The sequence below is a fragment of the Fonsecaea erecta genome, assembly GCF_001651985.1.
Source record: "Fonsecaea erecta strain CBS 125763 chromosome Unknown Scaff12, whole genome shotgun sequence".
Taxonomy (NCBI): Eukaryota; Fungi; Ascomycota; class Eurotiomycetes; order Chaetothyriales; family Herpotrichiellaceae; genus Fonsecaea; species Fonsecaea erecta.
In genome coordinates, this window is record NW_017387255.1 from 218151 (window position 1) to 242266 (window position 24116).

General features: G+C 53.3%; 11 protein-coding genes across 11 annotated transcripts; 6 read left to right on the top strand and 5 right to left on the bottom strand.

Moving 5' to 3' along the window:
• Positions 1-2854: 2854 nt before the first annotated feature.
• Positions 2855-3226, top strand: AYL99_10639 (hypothetical protein; the record flags this gene model as incomplete). Its single annotated transcript, XM_018842145.1, has 2 exons — positions 2855-2885; positions 2922-3226. 2 exons carry the CDS (start codon positions 2855-2857, stop codon positions 3224-3226), a joined length of 336 nt encoding a protein of 111 aa, XP_018688306.1.
• Positions 3227-3745: 519 nt separating this feature from the next.
• AYL99_10640 (hypothetical protein) lies at positions 3746-4930 on the bottom strand (the record flags this gene model as incomplete). The annotated part of the gene is made up of 1 exon (XM_018842146.1): positions 3746-4930. The coding sequence occupies one exon, from the start codon at positions 4928-4930 to the stop codon at positions 3746-3748; it is 1185 nt and encodes a 394-aa protein (XP_018688307.1).
• Positions 4931-5510: 580 nt separating this feature from the next.
• On the bottom strand, positions 5511-6845 carry AYL99_10641 (hypothetical protein; the record flags this gene model as incomplete). The annotated part of the gene is made up of 1 exon (XM_018842147.1): positions 5511-6845. The coding sequence occupies one exon, from the start codon at positions 6843-6845 to the stop codon at positions 5511-5513; it is 1335 nt and encodes a 444-aa protein (XP_018688308.1).
• Positions 6846-7306: 461 nt separating this feature from the next.
• On the top strand, positions 7307-9076 carry AYL99_10642 (hypothetical protein; the record flags this gene model as incomplete). Its single annotated transcript, XM_018842148.1, has 5 exons — positions 7307-7612; positions 7673-7869; positions 7932-8041; positions 8105-8253; positions 8318-9076. 5 exons carry the CDS (start codon positions 7307-7309, stop codon positions 9074-9076), a joined length of 1521 nt encoding a protein of 506 aa, XP_018688309.1.
• A 367-nt stretch (positions 9077-9443) lies between these two features.
• On the bottom strand, positions 9444-10541 carry AYL99_10643 (hypothetical protein; the record flags this gene model as incomplete). Its single annotated transcript, XM_018842149.1, has 1 exon — positions 9444-10541. One exon carries the CDS (start codon positions 10539-10541, stop codon positions 9444-9446), a length of 1098 nt encoding a protein of 365 aa, XP_018688310.1.
• A 387-nt stretch (positions 10542-10928) lies between these two features.
• Positions 10929-11456, bottom strand: AYL99_10644 (hypothetical protein; the record flags this gene model as incomplete). The annotated part of the gene is made up of 2 exons (XM_018842150.1): positions 10929-11207; positions 11265-11456. 2 exons carry the CDS (start codon positions 11454-11456, stop codon positions 10929-10931), a joined length of 471 nt encoding a protein of 156 aa, XP_018688311.1.
• A 497-nt stretch (positions 11457-11953) lies between these two features.
• Positions 11954-13690, top strand: AYL99_10645 (diphthamide biosynthesis protein 2; the record flags this gene model as incomplete). The annotated part of the gene is made up of 1 exon (XM_018842151.1): positions 11954-13690. The coding sequence occupies one exon, from the start codon at positions 11954-11956 to the stop codon at positions 13688-13690; it is 1737 nt and encodes a 578-aa protein (XP_018688312.1).
• A 705-nt stretch (positions 13691-14395) lies between these two features.
• Positions 14396-15355, top strand: AYL99_10646 (hypothetical protein; the record flags this gene model as incomplete). Its single annotated transcript, XM_018842152.1, has 1 exon — positions 14396-15355. The coding sequence occupies one exon, from the start codon at positions 14396-14398 to the stop codon at positions 15353-15355; it is 960 nt and encodes a 319-aa protein (XP_018688313.1).
• Positions 15356-16337: 982 nt separating this feature from the next.
• Positions 16338-18332, top strand: AYL99_10647 (hypothetical protein; the record flags this gene model as incomplete). The annotated part of the gene is made up of 2 exons (XM_018842153.1): positions 16338-16392; positions 16447-18332. 2 exons carry the CDS (start codon positions 16338-16340, stop codon positions 18330-18332), a joined length of 1941 nt encoding a protein of 646 aa, XP_018688314.1.
• A 1290-nt stretch (positions 18333-19622) lies between these two features.
• On the top strand, positions 19623-21320 carry AYL99_10648 (hypothetical protein; the record flags this gene model as incomplete). The annotated part of the gene is made up of 1 exon (XM_018842154.1): positions 19623-21320. The coding sequence occupies one exon, from the start codon at positions 19623-19625 to the stop codon at positions 21318-21320; it is 1698 nt and encodes a 565-aa protein (XP_018688315.1).
• Positions 21321-22538: 1218 nt separating this feature from the next.
• On the bottom strand, positions 22539-23875 carry AYL99_10649 (hypothetical protein; the record flags this gene model as incomplete). Its single annotated transcript, XM_018842155.1, has 4 exons — positions 22539-22778; positions 22941-23246; positions 23420-23618; positions 23715-23875. The coding sequence occupies 4 exons, from the start codon at positions 23873-23875 to the stop codon at positions 22539-22541; spliced, it is 906 nt and encodes a 301-aa protein (XP_018688316.1).
• Positions 23876-24116: the final 241 nt, after the last annotated feature.

The window sequence follows — 24116 nt, forward strand, 5'->3', positions numbered from 1 at the left end:
TTTTAACCCCGAAGGGGAGTTTTGGTGTTGTTCTAGGGAAAGGGGTGAGGCGCATGGTGGCATGGTGGCATGGTGGCAGGTTCTGGGGGGGGGGGAGGGGTTGGTATCCCAAAGCTGTTGAATACACGGGTGGAAGGAAAGTTGGGTGTGACGCGGAGACGCGGAGACGGCGCCCCTTGCCCGCTGTCCGGCTGGCATTGCAAAAAGGAGACGAGAAAGGGAAAGGACGGGCCAAGACACTACATCGCGAAGAGTCAAAGCCGAGAAGACTCAGATGCAATGTACAGACCTTCCATGCAAAATCCAGACCTGACGGAAAACTCCACCGGAGAAATGCGCTCATGCGAGACGCGTGTTGGAGATGCGATACCCCAGAGAGACACTCCAGGCACAGCAGACAGGGAGGCGGTGTGCGGTATCGATGCTCCGGGAACACCACAGGACGGCCCATCAGGAAAACGACCCCCGGAACCAAAGAGCCAACGACGTTGCTAGAGACGTGCAACGCAAAGCAGCCAAATCACGGGACTGAGAGCAGGGCAGGGCGTGATGTGACGTGAAGACGAGACGAGACAAGACAAGAAGGCGTACCATGGCGTTTTTGGTTTGCATGTGTGCGTATGGATGCATGTATGGGTGCATGCATTGATGGACAGATGGGAAGAATGGGATGTAGATAGACGAATATTGGATCACGTATGAAGACGCAGAGATGCCCCCCAAGAAGACGGAAAGACATGCTCACACATACAGGGGGAGAGAGAGACAGAGACAGAGATATTAAGCCCCCTAAAAAAGGTCAAACTTCCATGCATCTTTTTCTTCGAACCCCTTGTTCTCCCCATCAGAATGACCAAGGCGAATACCGGGGCTGTGTACTCGAGACTTGTAGGGCAACGCAAGCGAAGACCATGCGAGGGCTAGGCAAAATGCTATGGACGCTAGAGCTGCTGCTGGAGACAGAGGACATATCAAACAAAGGATGAGGACGTAGGGGCCCTTACAGAGACAGTTTGTCCGAGGATCCATTCCCGAAAGGCACACCTTTCCGTGTATAGAATAGTGGATCTGGTATCCGGAATATATATTCTCCGATGATAACCAATTATCAACGTAAGCTTGAGGGGTCCTGGAGGATGGCTTCGGTAGATTGAGCGCTCCAGTGTTCGCCCGGCCCCGGAGGGAGAGGGCGTGCGACATTCGAGCATGCTTTCATGCTTTCAAGGAAATCCCTGAGGAAGAGGGGCTATGCAAAGGTTAGACCAGGCTTCTACTGGGTGCGTCAGCTCTCGGCCTCGCTCGCTGGGAGGGTGTGCGCTCGCCTATCAAAAGAGTGAGGCTGGCGCCCCGAACCCTGTCTTGTCTGAATACGAGCGCCGTCCTGCATTTGGTTGTCCCTCTTCAGAAATTGCCCACTAAATCAGCAGTCATCCTGCGAAGTCTCCATCAGCGAGCTGGATGACCCGTCGCAAGTTCATGTTTGATCCCTCTTGGCCAACTCAATACATGTGGCGGGCCGATGTGCGCTTGTAGAAATCGAGCCACGTCTCCCACGTTTGATATGCTTTGGGCAGTTCGTGGGGGTGATTTATGCTGCCATGGAACATAGGTTGCGTGCCGTGTCCAGTATGTGGGGGTTTGACTTCGCCTCGTATGATGGTGATTCCTGACATCCTCGGTTCCCAGTCCCCCCAGTCACTGACAAGTCGTTCTGCCTAAGGGGCCCATCCAGTATCCTTCAAGGCCCCCTGGACTTGTTTTCCAATCAGACCAGCAAAAGGGGGGTCTGCAACGAAAGATACCTTGCGTCCAACTTTCGCTAGTCTTTGCTGCGTCACTCCAGGGTTTACGGGCTGATTGGACGACAGTCGGGAGAAGTCGGCTTGAGCACGCGCCTTTTCTGCATTCCGACTAAACTGGTCCGGGGTAGTATTTGGGATTCTGGGGCATATCCGGGGCTGAACAGGATACCCTTGACTCTGGAGGGCTCGCTCGACCCTGCTGTGGTCGACCACGAGCAGCGCCCGGCATGTTTCGTCAGGATCGGTGACACTCGATCGTGCTTGGGATTGCACAGCAGGAACACCGATCAGATGGTTGCACGGCTTAGAATGAAAAGCACATTGTCGGGAGCTAAACAGCGATGGAGCACTGGAGCTTCATTCACATCAGCAATCAGCCCAAAGGCGCAGCCGTCCCTGCTCCGCCTAGAGTTGACCCGCGTTCCAGGACTCTGACTGAGTCATATCGTGGACTACCGGCCAACGCCGGGGCCCCTGTAACAGCGTCATTCAAGATTCCTTTGCGCTGGCCTTGCGCGATGATACCTCGTAAAACATCTGCTTGACTCTCAGATGTAACATTTTGTCCTGCAGGGTGTCTACCCCGGCTGTCGCATGACTTCGAGCAAGCTTGTGTTCATGCAATGCCATTGTCTACCCCTGACGAATGAGGGCCGATGCAGTTGAAGCGATTTGCCAGCCTTGCTTTGCCCACTCAACACCCACCAGTTGCCCACCTTGCGTGGGGTGGCTTTCGACAGGTCACCGGGAAGGGTTCCTGTGCCCCTTTGCACCAAAATCTGGCCCTTTGTATGCCAGAAGGTTGCCCTCGCGCATGATGCAAGCCCCTCGAAGAGGAGGAGCGGGCTGCTGAAATGTTTATTGCGAGTAAGACGAAGCCTGTAGAACCCGGAAACACATAAATATCTGGGTAGGTGAGGAACGAGAGTTCCTGGTCTTGGAGAACGCCATATACTGTGCTTGACATGTAACACGCACACACCAGTGATATCCAGCTTTGGTACTTGACTCCCGCACCAGCTTTGCGCAGATCGACCCCTCTGTTCATCATCATGGCTCAAACAATTAGGCAAGCTCGAGACAGTAGACAGACTCACCGAGGACTAACATGATCCAGAGTCAACCAGATCAACCCGAAGACCTCCTTCTTTGGAAAGGCCCAAGAGATTGGCATGCTCAACGTGTTTCTCTACGGGGCCTCCAGCACCGTCATGGACTTCATTTTGCTCGGTCGCAGCTCTGGAGTACAGGCCGTCCTCAGAAGGATCCCAGCCAAGAAGACCACATTTGGCGAGAATATCGGGCGCTTCGACAACCCCGAAGATTCAATGGTCGCCCTCGTGAGATACATGGATGAGATCACAGATGCAAAGATAGTTCGGGAGGCGGAGGTATTCCGGATGACGCTGGTTGGTTGCGAGTAGTTGGAGACAACGAAGAGGAAGAAACTGAGTGGTGGGAGGAAGGACAGGACAGTAAAAGTTCACCGGTCTGCAGGGGGGCCCCAAGGAGGGAGGAAGAGATGGGTGGATGAAACTTGACTGCACGTTTAGGGCCGCATGCATCATAGAGGGCTAACATCTGCAAGGTACCTCAAAACAGATATAGTGGGTAGGAGCGGGTGGTGTCGGAGGTGCTTTCCATCCACTGACGAGGCTGAGCGAGGCTCCTCTTAACAAACCGGGCAACAACGGGGATGGGACTGTGGCTTCTTTTGTTGTTTCCCCTTTGGCGAAATGGGCTGGGATCAAAAGGATCGATGGAACTATCTACCTTCCGTCCAAGGCAACAATATCTAACGTCTATGACAAATCTTCCCGCAGTTCTAAATTTATCAGCTCTCGTCTTCTCCTGTAACATTGCCACGACGCCCAATCTATCGGATATTCGATGCGTTGTAATGCAATGTAAGACGCCACAAACCTTGCTCATGGGGCTCTCTTTCAATCTGTTCTCTTCCAAAAGTCCAGGATCTTGGCGACGATTTGGTCGCCTTTCGTGACCGGCACTTCGTGTCCTGCATCATAGACGTCAAATTCCACGTTGCCCGAGAGCACTTCCGTCGCATCCTCTTCGACCTCTTTCCGGATGATGATGGGATCATTGGCCCCCAAAACAATCAGCACCTTCTTCTGGGCGCCTTTCTCCTCATTGAGGCGGTTCAGGTGCTCTCCAAAGACTCGCCAACGGTCATGCTGATACCGCACCGGGCCGTAGCGAATGCTGGACATGAATGCGGCGACAAATTCCGGGTAGTTGTCTAATTGATATTGCACTGTCTTCTCGACTGTCACGTGTGGGCGGATCTTGGAAAGAAGGGCTTGGGAATTGGCTTCGAGGTTGATTTCGGCGGCCACCGCCTCTGTTGCGTCAACCGTATTATCCTTGTCTACTGGCTTCTTGAGTGGTGCAGCTAGTGGACTTCGCAGTCGCTTTCTGACCAAACGCTGCAGCAGAGACTCTGGGATCAGGCCTTCCGAATAGATGATGTGGCTGGACCTGCTGATATGATGTGGCCTCAAGATCCCCGCGGGTGCAAAAAGAATCAAAGTGTCGATTAAGTTGGGGAAGTAGGACGCAAACGTCGCCGCAATCCCGCCACCAAGAGAGTAGCCGATCAGAGAGAATTTTCCAGAGTCCTTGCCCGTCCATGATAGAGGAGACGAGGCCAGGACCAGAAGGATCTGAGTTGTGAACAGTCGGATGTCATGAACAAGGTCGGCAGGGTTGTCTGAGTAGCCTCGCCCAAAGAGATCGAAGAGCATGACACGACATCCATTGTCCACCAGGGCGTGGGCAACAGCCCCCAACGCAATCGCCGGAGTGCTGATGCCATGCACCAGGAGGACTTTTCGGCCGTCTTCCGGACCGAACTCGTACACTCTTATCGAGCCAAAAGGGGTATCGACGTCGCGTGCCCCGGGGAGCACATCTGGAGGATAGGGCAGCGCAGCAATCTCCTCTGGGGACAACTTCGGCAGCACCGTGACTCTGGGGGATCGCGCGATTGACGGCTTTTTCTTGTTCCAAAGCCCTCCGGCAACCACTCCGACTGAGAACAAGCAGGTACCGGCCAGCACCAGCCTCCAGTCGAGAGGCCCTAAGAGGGAAGACGACCTGAATGCCATCCGGGCGACGTGTGGCAGGTACTGGTTGGAAGTCAGACAGACAGACGGAGTTGTCCTCAAGAAGCTGAAAGGAAAATCTTCCATTGATTAATTAGTCCGGACGAAAGCGCGATCCTTTATCGAGCAAAACGTGCCCAATTGATGACGAATCAGAATTCTGCCTCGGCTCCGGCACGATGAGGCTGAATGGCCCGATTGGGCTAGCTCTTACAGTACCGAGTATATCCTCTCGAGCTGGGCTGAATAACTTCATCTATGCTAGTTCATTCAAGGAGTTAGGTCGTTATCTCATGTTCCAGCCCTACACAGGTAGAGCTCATCTTGATCCTAAGATGACATTACTTAAGATAGCCAACCGTTGAGACGTCAAGGCCAGTCACTATATTTCTGACCCATACCGAGCTCGGTACCATGGATACATGCTATTGCTTGTTCCAGCAAACAGCTATGAATATTGAGAGCAAAAGCATTCCTCCTTGGGCCTGTGAGTGCCATAACTTGGGTGCCATAACTTGGGGTATCACCACAAACTTTTTCCAAACGCCCTTTGCCCACACTTTTGGTTGACCCAATCCTCCCTTCATAGCAAGAAGTCCAGCGCCTTGCCTCCGGATTTATCCTTTCCCTTGTTCCTCTTCCTCTTCTTCCGCTTTGGCTTTGACTGACCATCCCCGTCGCTGCTTTCATCCACGTCAGACTCATCGACGTCGTCCTCCTCAGACGAGGACATGTCATGTTTGGTCGCAGCGGCCCGTCCACCACCCGGAAGGCCTTTAGCCTCCATCCATACTTTAACGGTTTGGCCTCCGCTTGTAATCATCCGCCCCTCGATGTCGAAACCAATGGCCACAACGCCGTCGATCTCGTCGTGTTTAGCGTCCATGTCGTTCAGGACCCCGTTTCGCCCGACTCTGATGAAGCGGACTCTGCCGTCCTCAAGCCCGGCAGCGACAAGCTTTTCGTTCATTTTTAGTTTCCCGCCTCCAAAGCCGAAAGGCACTTCAGCCAGGCTGTCCACGCCGAGACCACCTCGTTCGACGACGATTCTTTCGTCAAGATCACTCCACACACCCCTCTCCCACAAACTCACCACTCCGTCACTTTGGCCAACGAGGATTTTCTGTCCCACGCTGGTCCCTCCTTTCTTGAGGCCCTGGACCATGGCCAAACTCGTCAATTCGATCTCCTGGTCTTCACTTATGGCGACAGTGCCCTTCCGAACATCTGTCACTGCCAGCGTGGTGCCACCTACGCTGACCCACTGCTTGGGGAATCCACTTGTGCTGGCCTCGCTCGCGGGGAGCGGAACGAGGGAATTGATATGTTCCTCGCCATGAGGTGTCCATGTTTGACTGCACTTGGCCACAATTTCTTTTCCGCCCTCCCTCAGGTCTTGTAAATGTAATTTTCCAGAGTCAGTGCCCAGCAGCAGAGCTTGCGGTGACAGGGCGTGCAGGACCGTTGGCCCGTCCGCCTTTCTCGATCCCACACTTTGAGGTATTACAATTTTGCTGACAACCTTGCCGGTGTCCGTGTGAAAAGCTTTTACCAAACCGTCCGTCCCTGCGGAATAGCATATGTCCCCCTCGTGACTGAATGCAAGACATCGACATGATCCTTTGTGTCTCCTGGTAGTCCACAATGTATCGAGTGAGCCAAGCCCACTCTCGGAGAGACTGGCAGTGGAAGCTCTGCGCAGTGAAGGTACTATTGAGCCATTGACGGAGTTCGTAGGTTTCAGAGGCGGTGAAGCGCTGTCTTCAGAGGTATCTGCAATGACCTCGGAGTCAGAGGGTAGCTTGTAAGTGTGCACATGGCCTGAAGACAAGCCGATTGCGAACAGTGGTTGCGTAGGGTGGATGACCTGGGCAAAGATGTCGGATTGGACGGGGAGGGTGCAGATGGTGTCGAACATGATTTGAGGGAAGATCAAGGCATGGTCTGGAAGGGATTTCCTTGTGCTGGTGGTGCAACGATGCGAGCGATGAATCAACAAACAGCGTTTGAATTGGAGACTGAAAAGTTGGAGAGAGCTGTGTGGGCTTGGAAGGGAAAATCTTCCGGAGGACCGGCTTGGGCCATTGGAGGATTTTAGGGGCCTCTGGGAAGAGAAGCCTTAGGGCATGGGCTACCGAGAACTCTAATTAAACAGCGTGTAACCCTAGGCTTCCGGGCTCACGTACCCCATGTGGACGCCAATGACGCCTAACCATCTCGTGCCTGCTGTCAAACACCAATCAATCAGCACACAAGAACATTTCGATATAAAAGCAACCGCCTGAATAGCTAATTGTACAGCATTGCATTTCTTGCCAGGCTGATCGTCAAGGATATTCCAACATATGTACCATTTTATGGGCGTCCCATACCTTCACTATGCCAGCAGCAGATGTCACTCAAGATAACACCGACGCTCGAGTCGACGAAACAACCGCCCTCCTTGCTCCGTCCGCGGATCAACCCACCACTCCTGAAGATGGTGACCACGAGAACCAAGTCCCCAACGGCGCCAATGGCAAGGGAGAAGACAAGCCGTTGCCCAAGGACCAGATCTTCCTTCTCTGCTTTGCCCGCCTGATTGAACCCGTCGCTTTCTTCTGCATCTTCCCTTTCGTCAATCAGATGATATGGGAGACTGGGGAAGTGGCGGAGACGGACGTTGGATTTTACAGCGGATTGATCGTAGGTCACATTGCTTCCTGCATCACCCCTCCTGGTGACACCCATTGACCGTGGGCGTAGGAGTCATTGTTCTCATTGACGCAAATGGTGCTCATGATTCCCTGGGGCAAAGCCGCCGACCACTTTGGAAGAAAACCTGTCCTCGTCAGCTCGCTGGGTGGCGTGGCAATAGCAACTGCCACCTTCGGACTGAGCAAGACAATATGGCAGATGGTCTTGTTTCGATGCTTTGCAGGGATCTTTGCCGGCACAATTGTGTACGTCCATTGCCATCATCTCTAGAAGAGAGTGAGCGCATCTCGCTGACAAGGCGGTGCAGGACTATCCGCACAATGATCACCGAAAACAGCACGCACAAGACCCAGGCCAGAGCATTCAGCTTCTTCGCCTTCACGGGGAATCTGGGTATTTTCCTAGGTCCTTTGCTTGGTATGGTGTCCTCGTCGTAGGAAAGACCATCCCGGTCGCGGGAATGCTGACATCTCTACATAGGGGGCGCGCTCGCAAATCCAGCGAAGGTATACCCGTCTGTGTTTGGACATATCAAGTTCTTCCACGAATACCCCTATGCGCTACCTACGTTTGTGACTGGCTCGATCGGTGTGATTGCAACCATCACCAGCGCGATTGGTCTCAAAGAAGTGAGGATACCTATTCCATTTCCCCGGTATGGTGGAAACTGACCCAAGCCCTGTTTTGGCTCAGACACTTGTCCGCTCTCCGAAGAAGTCGTCCACTGGCTCCCAGAAAGAGATGTCCATACTCGCTCTCCTCCGCTCTCCTAATGTCCCGATCACCCTGTATATATACGCGCATATCATGCTCCTGGCCTTCTCCTACACGGCCATCGCGCCGGTCTTCTTCTTTACCCCGGTCCACCTCGGCGGCTTCGGGTTTTCCCCCTTCCTCATCTCGCTCTTCATGGGACTGGGTGGCCTCTCCCAGTCGCTGTGGCTCCTGATCGCGTTCCCCTGGCTCCAGGCCCGCTGGGGCACCAAGAGCGTTATGGTGCTCTGCGCGACCGCCTACCCGGTCTTCTTCGCCCTGTATCCCGTCTGCAACCTGCTGCTACGATACCACGTGACAGCGGCGTTCTGGACCGTCGCCCCCATTTCACTGGTGGTCGGAAGCGGCGTTTCCATGTCCTTCACCGCCATCCAGCTCGTCTTGAACGACGTCTCGCCCGGCCCGGAGGTACTCGGCACACTGAACGCCGTGGCGCTAACCCTGGTGAGCGGCATAAGGGCCTTCTCGCCAGCCCTATTTGCCAGCTTATTCGCCACTAGCGTACGGAGTCGTGTCCTCGGTGGACATGTGATTTGGATCTTGATGGTCGTGTTGGCGCTGGGGTTCACGCTCATCAGCCGCTGGATCCCCGAGCCCGGGAAAGGGGAGGGGACACCCAAGCCGGTCAATGCTCACGGAACAGGCAATGGAATCGCCAATGGAGCGGCGGAGGAGTGAGCGGTATGGATATAATTGAGGAGGAGCCAAACAGAGGCCTCAAGATCACCCGGGGTTCACGTGGATGAGGGTAGGCCCCGACGCATTGCGCTGGAGTTGTCCATTTGGCGCGAGGGAATAGACAAAACGGTACATTGCTACATGGAGATTGTTGAAGAGGCGTAAAGACATCTCAGCTGAGACAAAGTCACGAGTACAGTTTGAGTAGACAGCGAATAGATTTTTGGCGCTCGGAAAATTCCGAGGTGTGGAAAAAACTTGAATGAGTGCACACAGAGGCTGGGTTACAGTATGTGGCTCTATATCATCGTTCTCAGACAGCTGCTCTTCTGAACCGCAGCAGCGGATACCACAAATTTGTCACGGTCTATAGATCCGCCCTGGCCGGCTCCCCCGCCCATGCTCTTCTGATCAGCTCTCGAATAGGCCCCCTTTCTACCTTCCTTGGGTTGGGATATTGGTTGCTCACCGCAATGTCGGCGGCTTTGTCGATATCCTCCTCCTTCATGCCGTAGTCCTTCAAGGCGCGCTTCACTTGCAACTTCTCGAGCAGTATGTTCAGTCCGTTGATGGCATCGCCTTCGCTGCCGGGGAGAGAGTCTGCAAGCTGAGCCATCACAATGGGGATTTCAGGAGCGTTGTAGGAAAGGGCATGGGGAAGGACGATCGTGTGAGTTTCGGCGTGGGGGAGGTTGAATGAGCCGCCCAGCGTGTGGCACAGTTTATGGTGTAAGCCCATCGAAGTTGAGCCGAGACAGATGCCGCATAGCCATGCGCCATATTGAGCCATTTCGCGAGCGCGCTGGGACTGGGGGCTCTGAATGATCTCCGGAAGGGAGTGGGCGAGGGCCATGGTAGCCTCGCGGGCCAGGAGGCCGATGATCGGATTTGTGTTCGTCGCGTAGAGCGCTTCCACGGCGTGGGCAATGGCGTTTACACCTGACGTTGCACTGAGAGATGTGGGAAGGGTCATGGTGAGGTCGACATCATAGATGACCGTACCCGGAAGAATCTTGGGATCAGTCCGCGTGGTTTTGCGACCATCTTGTGTTTCGCCTAGGATAGGCGTCATCTCACTTCCGGCATAGGTGGTGGGAATGCATATGTGGTGTAGACCAGTACGAACTGAAATTGCTTTGCCCAGTCCCGTTGTTGAACCCCCTCCTATTGAGACCACACAGTCTGCGGATTTGGATTGAATGAAAGCCATGGCTTCTTCGGTGATATGCGAGGGAGTGTGCATGGTAGCGTTCGTATAGGTGCCGGCTGGCTCAATTGACGCGGCGGTGAGGATTTTAGCCAGGTCTTCCGCATGGCTGACTTGCTGAGGAGTAGAGAGGATGAGGGGTGATTTGAAGCCTAGACGTCTGATTTCATGCGGAAGCTGTTGGATACTGCCTTGCCCGAAGACCACGCGGGCCGGGTTGGCATTGTACGTGAAAGATCCCAGTGAGAGATGGTTCATTGTGGTTTTGGACACCGAAAGGCCGTAGGGTCGGATTATGCGCGAAGCTCGCATGAGAGTAGTGGAAAGAGAAGGGAAAATCCAGTAGATGGGAGCTGTGGTGAGTGTATTGTTTTAAGACCCCGCAGGCATTTGGTGTGATGAGCGTGACGGAATCAACCGTGGTTCATGGGCGTCGGAAAAGGGATTGTTGGTTCGAGAGCCCCATGGGGGGCTTTGCCGGCAGATGCACCCAAACTGCTGGGCTCTAAGTCCCCGCTAGTCGAATACCCCACCGCCTAAAAAAGCCCAGAGGGACGAGGAGAAATTCCGCCTCAGGGCATCTTCCGATGTTGCTTGACAGATGTTTCATAAAGCTGACAAACCCTCCCCCGGGACATGCTTCCGTCAGTACAGAATCGCCCGGAACAGGTATATCACCGTGGCGGCCGCCCAGCTCATCGCCAACCAACCCAAAGCTTGTAGCATTTGTTTCGTGGATCTGACGCCCTCATTGTACGTCGAGGCTAGAGGTACAGTTGCTCGGCTACGCCAGAAATTTGAAATGTGGTTGTATGCTAGGACAAGACCACCAGCATTGGCGGCACTCAGCAAGAATGGCATGGTGTTACGACCGGACGAGACGGCGACCACGAGGATTATCGACGAAACAAGGGAGGCCAGAGTCTGATCCATCACTATCAGTATCTGATACGACAGAGAGTGGATCTTCTAGATGCTTACAGCCAGAACACCACTGGTTTGTGTTGTTCTAGTTTTGTGAAGCTGCCGTGCAGCTGTGTTCGAATAGCGTGATGCGCTTTCAGTTTCTGGTTCCCACTGACGGAGGTTGTATATTGCCATGGCTGATAGTAACGCCAGGTAGACGCTGCCACAGGCTTGAACAGCATGGTATATTTCAAGGACGAAAGACATGATTGAATGGGGGCTAGTGAGATGGCAAAGATCGATGCGATGAGGGTTTTGTCGACGAGACCAAGAGAGGCGACCAGAGCTGCAAAAGACGCTTCCGTCATAGGGTGGCTGACTAAGCAGTCACTGATGCCAAGATCGTTTACAGGGAAGATCACGCTGGATATAGTCCATACTAGTTGAGCGGAGAAATCTCAAAGTAGTCTTTGACTGTGTCTGGTACCTGTTGACAGTCTTGTACTTCAGGATCTACAGCCCATGGTAAAGAATATGGCTTTAACGAGGTTGTCTACCCTGTTTCATCACCCCTAACGACCATTAAAGCGGCACCATCGCCACACCTCACAGAAAGCTAGCCTCGTTTCCTCGTCGAGGTTTTTCTCTTGCGCCCTCCCGGGTGACCACTGCCTTTATTACTCTTCCTACTGCTTGCCTCTAAGTTCTCTTTCGGTATCCTTGCGAGAGCAGCAGCAAAGCAACTCAGTTTGCCGTCCGCTATAATGACGGAAGAACTTTCGGCGCCGCCTGTGCTATCCACCCCAGACACACATATATTAGACGAGACTCTTCCGGGGGCTACGCGGCATCAGCCAGAAATCTTGTCCGATGAGCAAATCAAAACAAGGTATGAGATAACGAGAACGGTCGAAGAAATCAAGCAGCGAAGATGGAAGCGAGTGGCCCTGCAGTTTCCCGACCACATGCTTGCTCATTCTGCCAGAGTCTATCAACTTTTGGCTAGGGGTTTGCAAGAGCAAGCAAAGGCGACGATTGGAACGGGCACGAATGGCACAGGCTGTGGAGATCCGGGTTCGGAGGATCTTGATGTATCTGAGCTTTCTATCGAGGACACGAAGCCAATTATGCTAACCATACTGGGCGACACCTCGTACGGCTCCTGCTGTGTGGATGAGATCGCTGCTGAGCACGTCAACGCAGACGCAGTGGTCCACTATGGTAGGGCTTGCTTATCCCCAACTTCAAGATTGCCTGTATTACACATCTTCACTACGATGGACCTGGAGGCAACCCACGTGGTCAACGCTTTTCAAACGGCGTTTCCAGATCTCGGTGCGAAGGTGGTCCTAACAGCTGACGTCCCTTACGCTGCGCATGTACTGCCACTATCCCAGATGCTAAAAAATGTGGGCTACTCAAATCTGTTCGCTGCGTCAATTGTCCACGATCCGTCTTCATCGATTCCGAATCGGACCGTCCCCCCTCTAGTTATAGAAGATCCTTCGTCCTTATCAGAATGGAATCTGTTCCATATCTCCGACCCACCTACGTCCCTGCTGTTGACACTCCAGTCCCGTATGGCCAGCATACGGGTCTATCCTACCAACGAGCCGCACCACCTGTCGCATTCTACGACCGAGTCGTCGGCTCTGGAGACCTCTACGGCTCAACTCCTTCGCAGGCGTTACGGCCTGGTGACTTCTCTCACTACCGTCCCAGTCTGGGGTATCCTGGTCAACACGCTCTCTGTCAAGAACTACCTGTCGATTCTATCACACGTCCAATCGCTAATCTCTAGCGCGGGGAAAAAGTCATACCTCTTTGTTGTTGGGAAACTCAACCCTGCAAAACTGGCAAATTTCTCTGAGATTGGGGGGTGGGTGGTGATTGGATGCTGGGAGAGTTCTTTGGTCGACAGTAAAGAGTTTTACAGACCAATTATCACCCCATTCGAGTTGGAGATGGTTCTCCAGGGAGACCACCAGAGGGTGTGGACGGGCCAATGGCGAGGAGATTTTCAGGGCGTGTTAGAAGATGCAGAGAGACGAAATAAGAATGGAGACGATCAGGCTGGAGCGTCGAATGGATATACTGACATGGACGAGAACCGCGGAGGCGATGTTGACCTAGACTCGGAGTCAGAATCTGAGCCGCCCGAGTTTGACCTTCGGACGGGCAGATATGTCTCGCGTACACGGCCGATGCAGAGATCTCGACAGCCCGTTGCGTCGCTGTCCACACCGGACTCCAATTCCAGCGGTGCTTTGCGGTCTTCGACTGCATTGACCAAACGATCAAACGGCACCATGATCACCGTCGGCGGTGTTGCATCCCCGGCTGCTGAATACCTTGCGCAAAAGCGGTCTTGGCGCGGCTTGGGCAGCGATTTTGAGGTCAAATACGAGGAAGATGAAGTAGAGCCCGGTAGTGTGATTGAGGAAGGAAGGACAGGTGTTGCGAGAGGGTATACGGTTGGAGAAGATCTTGAGAGAAGTTGAAGTGTGTGTCCGCCTATTCGGGAACTAAGGCCATAACCCCTATGTTCAATTCAGCCTCTGTCCCAACATTGTCTTTTCTCCCCTAAGCCTCTACATGCCCCTCCACTCCCTCCATGCACTCTTTCTACTTTGACAAAGCTACCCATGCAGCAATGTAAAATATCCAAGGGCAGAGTCAGCATGCTCTCATCCGGGATGGGAGCTTTGATGGGATCTAATGCCCGATCTTTATGCTCACGTGTCGTCGTTACTCTTCTTCAGATCCGTGAAACAATTTGAAGTCATCCTTTCCACCTTACCCTGTCAATTTGCTGCTTACAGGGAGAATGCTATCTTACGTGTTGCTCGATCGAAATATCAACTTGCTGTTCAAGACAAGCTTTGCGTCATGGCGACCGGATATCACTTCCGGGGAATGGCCTCCACCTCATTTGGGAAACGATGCTCATACTGACGCGTTCGCGTGGTATCTTCGATGGGCTGACATCGGTCTCCAAAATGTGAGAGTTGCGTGGCAGTCACTGTGATCGACATGGCACTGATGTCAAGGGACTTGCAAGTTTCCCGCCAAATGGTTTCACTCAGGGTAGAGGTGAAAGGGTACTTAACTCCCTTCACCTTCTGCAATCGGTTAACTCTTTCCCATGGTAGAGAGTTACATGTTTCGGTAGGAGACTTGAGTGAAATATTATTCTGACTCCCACAATGGCAACGAAGGGTGTGGCCAGATTGTTCACCAACGCTACCAGGCCGACACCGTTACTGCCCCAAGCACCACGAACCCACCGCTTGTTGTCAACGAGCCCTGTTCAGAATCATGTGCAGACACTTCTCCAGGATAAAGAGAATGGATTTGGATTTATTCGACACAACCCCCGCACGCCTAAGCCTCGCACAAAGGGTGTGACTGAGATCCGAGGCCCCTACTACTCATCGTATGGAAAGCGTCACCTTCAGGACGTGTTGGAAACCATGGGGTACCACGTTGACGGACTCAAATTCGCTGGAGGCAGCTTCTCGATGATGCCCGAAGAGCGAGTCCGAGAGCTGATTGACCTAGCTCACGAACATGACGTGTATGTGAGTACAGGAGGGTGGATGGAACACATCTTGACTCAACCCGACTCCAATACCACGGTAGAGAAGTACTTGCGGAAGTGCAAGGACCTAGGATTCGACGTGATTGAGATCTCGTCAGGGTTCCTATCTTTCCCGCCAGACGACTGGTTGCGATTGGTGGACAAGGTGCACAGCATGGGAATGAAGGCGAAACCCGAGTTAGGCATCCAGTTCGGTGCGGGTGGTGATACAGCAGCAGAGGATCTCGAAGCCACCGGTACATCCGACCCCAGCAAGGTGATCAATCTCGGTAAGAAGTTCATCGAAGCCGGCGTTGAAAGGATGATGATTGAGAGCGAAGGGATCACCGAGAACGTCAAGAGCTGGCGGACGGACGTGATCCAGTCAATCTTGCGGGACCTACCTCAGGAGAAGGTCATGTTTGAGGCGGCGGATCCTCCAGTCTTCAACTGGTATGTCCGCGAATTTGGCATCGACGTCAACCTGTTTGTGGACCACTCGCAGATTGTGCAGTTAACCTGTCTGCGCTCGGGTATTTGGGGCATGGCCGACACATTTGGCAAGATTGTGAGCTACAGAGAATGAGTAATGAGGGGGGCAGTTGACAGGCACCCGCAGGAATGTACGAGATATGCAAGAGGTGTTGACGAATGCAACAGCACTGCGGTCCTCTGTACCGAATCAGTTTGTGCGACAAGATATGTACGGGGTACAAGTAGTAGCATAATGCAAATTGCGTTATTATCGGCAGTGCCTGATCGAGTGCTATCTCCGACTAGGATCATTCCCACCAGTCCTTCGACATCGCCTCGGGGACTCCAGCGGCCAAAGGATCTTGGGAGTCAGCCGCTAAAGAGAGCCTATTATTAAGTTTATCGACGCCCCTATGGTGGGTGCGTCTTGCCCCTTGTTTTGGTGCCTTGCCGCCCACAGGCACCAACCATTAAGCCAGTTAGGCTTGGTCAGTCAGCCACCACACTGCCCGTTTCTGGTGTGGCGGCCACGTACCTCGTACTCATTGTATTGTTCGTGATGGCTCCCTGTTCGTCCTTTTTCTTTCGAGGTACTGAAAAGGGTATTATGTTAACTTCCCCGTGCAACACCGCCCCCAAAACCAACATCAACCGGTCTGCAAAACGGATCAGCCGGATGGCACAGGAGCTCAGCACTTGGCCTTGCCCTTGGCTGAGAAAGTTGACTGGTCGTATTAGCCGTCAATCCTACGATCCGTGTGGCAGTGAAGTGCGCGACTTGGTCTGGATCCTTGACATCATGGGCCTGATTGCCTCCGAGACACGAACACACTCCAAACTTCCCGCCATGCAAAAATGTGGAAATGCTTCAGCTCGCCATTATTGCTCACTTCGAGTAGCATACTACTAATATTTCACTATTCATCCTTCCGAACCGGGTCGCGATACGGTATGATAATACTCAGACCATCACCATCCCCCCGGGTGACTGGCTCTGTGAAGGTGAAATAGGCTGCCTCTCCTGTCCTTCCCCCTTTCTATTTTCCCTGTCTGTGGTGTATCGCCTGCCACTTAAACGTGGACCATTCATCATTATGAAGTTTGCTTTGCTAGCTGTCATTGCCAGCACTGTAGCGGCCGGTGTGGATGGTGAGTACAATGGTTCGTTCGAGTCTTGTGTTCGAGGTCTAACAGTCGACACAGCAAATGCCATCCCTCTCGAAGATGCCTACGTTGACGCCTTAGTCACTGTCGAGAACCTGCGCCGGTCTCTGCCGAACTCTCCCAAAGGATACACTCCGACCTTTCAAGATTGCCCTCAAAATGCCCCTGTGGTCCGAAGTGCTGCTTCCCTCTCGCCGAACGAGACGCAGTGGTTGGAAAAGCGGAGGAATAACACAGTTGCGCCAATGCGTGATTTACTGAGTCGGCTGAACATCCAAGGCTTTGATGCGGCGCAATATATTGATCGTGTGGCCAACAATGTCTCTGCGCTACCTAATATCGGCATCGCCGTGTCGGGAGGCGGTTGGCGAGCACTCATGAACGGTGCCGGTGTTTTGAAGGCGTTCGATTCTCGCACCGTCGGTAACACTGACAAGGGCAAGCTCGGCGGTCTGCTCCAGTCTGCGACATATTTGTCGGGTTTGAGTGGAGGGTCATGGTTAGTCGGCTCCCTTTTCATGAACAATTTTACGACGGTCGGGGCATTACAGGCGGAAACGAGTGGCTCAGTTTGGGAATTTGGCAACAGTGTCATTGAGGGTCCTGAGAAAAGCGGACTCCAAATCTTCAACACGGCCGAATATTACGCCAACCTGGTGAGCGACGTCGAAGGAAAGTCAGATGCCGGGTTCGATACGTCTTTGACCGACCTTTGGGGCCGTGGGCTTTCGTACCAACTGATTAATGCCACTGAAGGTGGTTCGGCTTTTACCTGGTCCTCTATTGGCATTTCGGCACCCTTTTTGAATGCTGACAGCCCGTATCCTATTATCATCGCCGACTCACGTGCACCCGGGGAAATACTGATTCCGGGCAACACGACCATCTACGAGTTTAATCCCTATGAGATGGGCTCCTGGGATCCCACTTCCTTTGGCTTCGTGCCAATGAATCATTTGGGCACCAATTGGACAGCCGGCCGAGTACCGGCCCATGAAAAATGCGTGGTGGGCTTCGACAATGCTGGGTTCCTCATGGGAACTTCATCTACATTGTTCAACCAACTCATTCTGAATCTCAATTCATCAGGTGTCCCGGACTCTCTGCGGAATCTCGTTGCAACGATCCTGACGGATTTGGGTGACGACGACAATGACATTGCGGATTACACACCCAACCCGTTCTTCAAATATAACCCGCAAACCAATCCGGGTGCCAATTCTCCGCAGCTCACTCTGGTCGATGGCGGTGAAGATTTGCAAAACATCCCTCTTCACCCCCTGATCCAACCCGCCCGTCACGTCGACGTCATCTTTGCGGTCGACTCATCGGCCGACACCGACTTCAATTGGCCAAATGGAACCTCTATGGTGGCCACCTACGAACGGTCACTGAGCGCCATAGCCAACGGCACAATCTTCCCAAGTGTTCCCGACGTCAACACCTTCGTCAACTTGGGCCTCAACTCACGTCCAACTTTCTTTGGCTGCGATACGTCCAATTTCACTGGCGGCACCACCATTCCGCCTTTGGTCGTCTACATTCCGAACTCGCCGTACGTGACATTCAGTAACATCTCAACCTTCCAGCTGTCGACCAACGACACCCAACGGGATGCTATCATATTAAACGGGCTGAATGCTGCCACGATGGCCAACGGCACACGGGACGCAACCTGGCCCACCTGCGTGGCATGCGCAATCTTGAGCCGCAGTTTGGAACGCACAAACACCGACGTCCCTGCGGCGTGCACGAGCTGCTTCAGCCACTTCTGCTGGGACGGCTCGCTCAATTCGACGCAGCCCGTCGATTACGCGCCAGAGCCGGTTCTCCAGGAGGTGAACCTGCAGAGCGGAGGCTCTAAGCTCCTTCCTAGGTGGGCTATTGCCATAGCTGCAGCAGCGCTGGGCTATCATTCTCTATAATTTTTTCGGATTTTTACAAGCTCGGGGCGATGACCCTGCTCGGCACATATTGGAATTGAAGGATGGGACCAGCATCTTTTTTTGGGTAGGCGGTCCAGGTTCAGGATACATACAAAAGTGGTATTCACGAGGGGCATGATCCTGCATATGATGGGTCGGGTGCATAAAGCGATGTGGGCAGCGATTTGTTCGTGGATGATGATCCTTCGCCATATAATTCGGAGCAATCGAGGCTGAGAATCCAGCGTGGCAAAATCCTTGTTCTTTTGTGATAACACCGAGGCGCAAATTTGTACGAGGTGCACTTGGCACCCTGCTGGGTTCATGTGTGGCGACTTGGTGAGGAGCTAAACGAAATAGCATCATTGAAGGGCGCGTTGAGGTGACCGTGACCCAGAAATGGACAAGGCTGATGCTGTGTGGAGAGAAGCTCATGCCACCTGCGGCCCCTTCACGGTCCTCATCCTCACCTCTCACCATTCACCACCACCGCATCCCGCACAAGCTGCATCTCACCTTCACATGACCTGGCCTTCGTAATGCTGCTGATGTCGTTACCTAGCATTAATAATCTCCCTTTACGCTGCAGCTCTTTCTATCACTGTTCCCAAGGCAAGTATTACAGCCCCTCTGACCTCTGAGCGTGGGGAGGCAATGACATGGGAATACAGCCTTTTTGGAGTCGACAAGCCCCGGTCGTATCTCGGGCGATCCATCATCCCACGCCCATTCATCCCACGTACCGAAACATGAACCGATCAGCGTGACGATCCAGGGGGCAAAAGGCCCATCTGACTGGCAAATGATGCAGCCGAAATACAGAAGCGAGGCCCAATTACGCAGATTCGCGCCCTGGACCGAACTCATGTGGCAGTCCGGTCAACCCTCCGCTGCCCACCAAGCTCTGTGAGTGGTTCGGAAGGACCCAGGAGTAAAAAAACTTTTTGCTTTGATCCTCTGAGGACAAGATGCGCCTTGAATATGCTTCCATCATCAGTCTCGGAAACACATCGCGCTCCGCGGTGGGCAGTAGCCGCTGCCGTTATCCGGTCATTGACCTGGGCACACCTAGCACCATGGGCAAGAGGCGATGTCCCGTTGGAGCCAAAGGAGTCTCGAGCGAATGGGGGCTCTTTACACCCTCCACATACTGTACGCCGTGGTTTGTCATTGACCTCCCCCTCAGCGTACACCTCTGGACCCCCAACACCGCCGAGTCATAAGTCAGAGAGAGAGTCAAAACAATGAGGATGAATCGTTCAAGTCGTTCTTGATCCATATGAGACACACATGGGGGAAGTAATCGTCCAAGCATCCAGGCCCTTACCGCCACTGGGAGCCAGCGATAAGGTCGACAACATTGCAGACACCGACAGCCAAGTGTCGTCCGAAGCACCCGTTCCGATCTTAGAACCTGCTCCTCGTCACTCGAGCGCGAGTCCTCCCGATGCACACACTGAGGATGGCACCACATATGTTTACCTGACCTTTGACACTCACATCCCATTCGATGAGTTCTCGTCTGGCACGTCCTCAATACCTCCGCCAAATCTCAAAAAATATGAATCACCACTCACCTGGTCCGCCACGCATAAGACCATTATCTTGATATTGTCATGTGGCTGTACCTTTCTTGCTGCGTACAGTGCGGGTTCCTATTCGATTGCTGCGGGGCCTCAGCGCGAGAAATGGCACCTGTCTGGGGTCGCCTTCGAAACCGGTGTCACGACATGGGCGACAGGCTTCGCGGTGTCTCCAATGTTTCTTGCGCCATTTTCAGAAATCAATGGTCGGCGGCCTGTCTTCATTGGTTCCGCGGTCATGTTCCTGGCGGGACTGATTGCTTGTGCGACCACCCCGTCTTTCAGTGGCATGCTGGTGGCTCGATTCTTCGTCGGGGCCGGGGCCAGCACCTTTGCGACTATGGTTGGGGGTGTCATGTCTGACTTGTACCATGCTGAACATCGGAACACGCCAATGGCCATATACAGTGGCGCCGCACTCGCAGGCACTGGTATGGGGCCGCTCCTATCCGGTTTTATTGTTGGTCGCGCCAGCTTTCGCTGGGTCTATTATCACCAGATCATATCACTGGCGATCATGCTGGTCGTGGTGTATCTTTTCTTCAAGGAGACGCGCGGTTCAGTGCTGCTCAGCCGCCGGGCCAAGGTATTGAATGCGTACCTCGATGAGATCGAAAATGAGTCGGCCAACACGTCTGATGAGAAGCAAAGCGACCGAGTCCGCGTCCGTTACAGAGTTGCAGCGGATGAGAGTCGAACCTCGATTGGCCGCATGTTGTACCTGTCACTGACCATCCCTTTCAAGCTGCTCACCACAGAACCCGTCGTGTTCTTCTTTTCACTGTGGGTCGCCTTTGCCTGGGCCCTGCTGTACATGACATTCTCTGTTATCCCCTTGGTGTTTCAAACCCGCCACAATTTCAACGTCGAGCAGAGTGGAGGAGTCTTTGCTGCCATTTCCATTGGGTCCGTCCTGGCGACCGTGTTGTCGATATACCAGGAGAAGCTGGCAAAGAGGAGATGGCCCAAACTCAACAGCAGTCCGGAAGGAAGACTGTACTTCCCCTGTCTTGAGGGGGCGCTTCTGCCGATTGGCCTGTTCTGGTTCGGATGGACGACGTATTCCTCTATCCCTTGGATATCACCAGTCCTCGCCATTGGGTGTGCACAGATGGGTATCTTTGTCATTTACCTCGCGGTCTTCAACTATCTGGCCGACGTCTACCACCGTTACGCGTCGTCGGCACTGGCGGCCCAGAGCTTCATGCGAAATATCTTTGCGGCGGTCTTCCCGCTCTTCACGAACCAGATGTTCACCAATCTGGATTACCCACCCGCTGCCAGTCTGTTGGGAGGCATTGCCGCTCTGTTGACGTTGGTGCCCTGGGTGCTGCTCTTCAACGGTGAGAAGATTCGTGCGCGCAGTAGAATTGCGAGAGAGATCATGTCGACGCAAGGATCTTGAGAGACATTTCGAAGATGCGAATTTTTCAAAAGTGTTGAGCGTTGGTGTTCCACCATCAGAGATCGAGTATCAGCATGTTATCGCAAGCGTTGGATGTTGGAATTCAGCCGCAGCAGGAAACGAATTATGACATACAGGACAGTGTATTGTCCAACATCGCCATTCCAGCATATGGGTTATCACTGCCACGTTCAGCAGCACCCGAGGATCGAATTCTATGAGGGCGTTTATGTATGATGAATACTCAGAAAATTGGTAGTCTAGTCGATAATATAGGAAACACTCATAACCGAAAGCCGCCGACGAAGATCTTTGAGAAGAGGGGTAGAAGGCAATCTGCATCTTTTGTTTTATCCGCACAAGCAGCCTTACAGGGCAGTAGTATATGTGCCAGCGTATCGCTACTGAGGAAAGGGAGGAGGGAGGATGTGAGAATGCCGCATGCACGTACCCCAAAATGGGGGACGCGGTGTGTTCCATTCACCCACCCGACCGAACCGGACTTGTCTCTGTAACTCCTACGCAGTAGAGAGTGGGTATATACTAATTAATGAATTACCTGCCTACCCAAGTCTAGGCAAAGAAGGGTAGAACAAAACGGAGCAGAATGCTAATGCTAATGCTGGTAATACCAGAGAGGGTACGAGTGCCGCGCAGATAAGAGTTTAAGTTTCAGGGGCCGTCACCACCAGTCACTGCTGTTCAACTGAGTAATACGAGTCTCTATATACTATCATGTGTTCGAGGGCTGTCTCGGCGGGCTAGCCTGGACTGGGCTGGGCTGGGCTGGGCTGTGTGTGTATGGCGTACATACATAGGTCGATCGATGATGGAATATAGAGGGCATGCAGGACGAGGTATGAGGCACAAGAAAGACACTTCCTTCATCTGTCCCTTCCTGTCTTCCTCGCCACCTGGTTAGCTCTCGCGCTCGGGCGGCGACGACGTTTCCTGCAAGGAGAGATCGATTGGATATATTGGAACCTTGGACATAGAATTGGTTATCCCAGGGTTATTTCTAACCTTGCTTGCTTGCTTGCGCCGTGTTCAGTTTTGTTTCAAGAGTTCCTTCACGCTTTTATATTCCTGCTTTTCCCGTGCATGCATGCATCCATCTATTCCCGATCATATTTCCCATCTGTGTCCCTTGAAGGGAGGGGAGGATGGTGAATGGATGAGTGATATCCAGCTGAGAGCACACACCATCTCCCACCATATTTATCTGGTCCCCGCCAACCTCCGCTCCTGGACCTCCGTCAGGGCACGACTGCCGCTCAGGAATGCCGTGACGCCCAACACGCCGAGGACGGGGAGTGTCTGGAACAGATTCCAGCTCGTGTAGTACAGGAAGAAGACGAACTCAATCCCCGCGATCGAGGACACGAAGCAGGCGTGCGAGATCGGCGCGGCGGAGAAGGCCTTGGGCAGGGAGGACAGGTTGATTCCGAGGGCGAGCCACTATCGGGACAGGAAGGGGCGAAGAGGTTAGCACTGTTTCTTCTCGGGCGATATGGTGGTTGAGGTGGTGAGTGGTGGTGGAAGTAATGTGACAGAAAATGGGACAGGGGCTATAAAGGCGTGCGATAGAGAAGAGGGGACAGGGGACAAAGAGCAACGTACGGCACCTGCCAACAGCGGCAGGGTTCCCACCACAGCGGCCAAAAACACCAGACTGATGATCGCGGGCGGAGACCTTGGGTCAGAGCGGAAGATGTGGTGGATTTCTGAAAGTTTGCCGTATCGGAGGGGTTTCTCTGCGACGGGTATGGGAGTATTTGAATCTGTCTTGACTTGGAGGGTGAAGGCCGGGGAGTTGTAGCCTGGGGTGGTGCTGAAGGAGGCGATGATGATGGATGCGCTCAATCCCGATGTATTGTTCGTCGCGAGAGCGGAAGTGAGGAATTGGACCGGGAGATCTTTGTGTGTCTGTCCGTGCACCAAACTATTAGTCTTTTCTCATTCCCATTGACTAACTCTGGCGAGGACGCAGCAGGCCGGATGAGGCAGTCCTCGGTGCACAGCCTGTATGTGACTATTCCCGCCTTTGCTCTCCCTCTCTTTCCTGCTTTCATCCTCAGCACTGGATAGATCACACATACCAGTTCGACCTTCGCCTTGCCCGACTCCTTCACACTGAACGGATACGAAACGTCGAGTTTCCCTTCTTGGTCTTGGAGCAGCAGAAACGCCTGGTGCGGTCTTTTGGCACTTTTCCCTTCTTGCGTTGTGAGCGTGATCTTCAAAGTGTCGGAGCCACCGAGCAGGATGGGTTTGGGGAGCGGTTGAGAGGGGGTAAGTCTAACGAGTGGGAACGAGATAGCAGTCAGTTACTTGAGCTCTTCCACGTATATCGAAAGTTGTACATGAAATCATCAGTCGCAGAATAGGACGTACTTCTCTTTAATTCCTCCATCCTTCCCGGCTGCGGACCCTTTGCTGGTCACGCTGAGAGAGGCGTCGGTGAACGTCCACGTAGAGGCTGCTGCTGCTGATGATGATGAACCTAGTGTAGAGCAGAGGAGCAGAGCCTGGGGGAGAAATGAAAGTAGACGCATTATTGTGGCCGAGAAGATTGGCACGATGTTCGCAGTGGGATCACGGAAGTTTCAATGGGAACATGACACTCGAAATAATTAATGAGGAGACATATACGTAGCCTCAGCCTCGCCAGCTTCGCTCAGCCTTGCTTCTCCAAACTCCCAAGAGAAGAAGGTAAACCGAGTCCGAGCTCAGCCAAATCACGACAGAGTACGAGGTATTACACCCTCGTTCAAGCGCCGACTTTTCATGCAAATT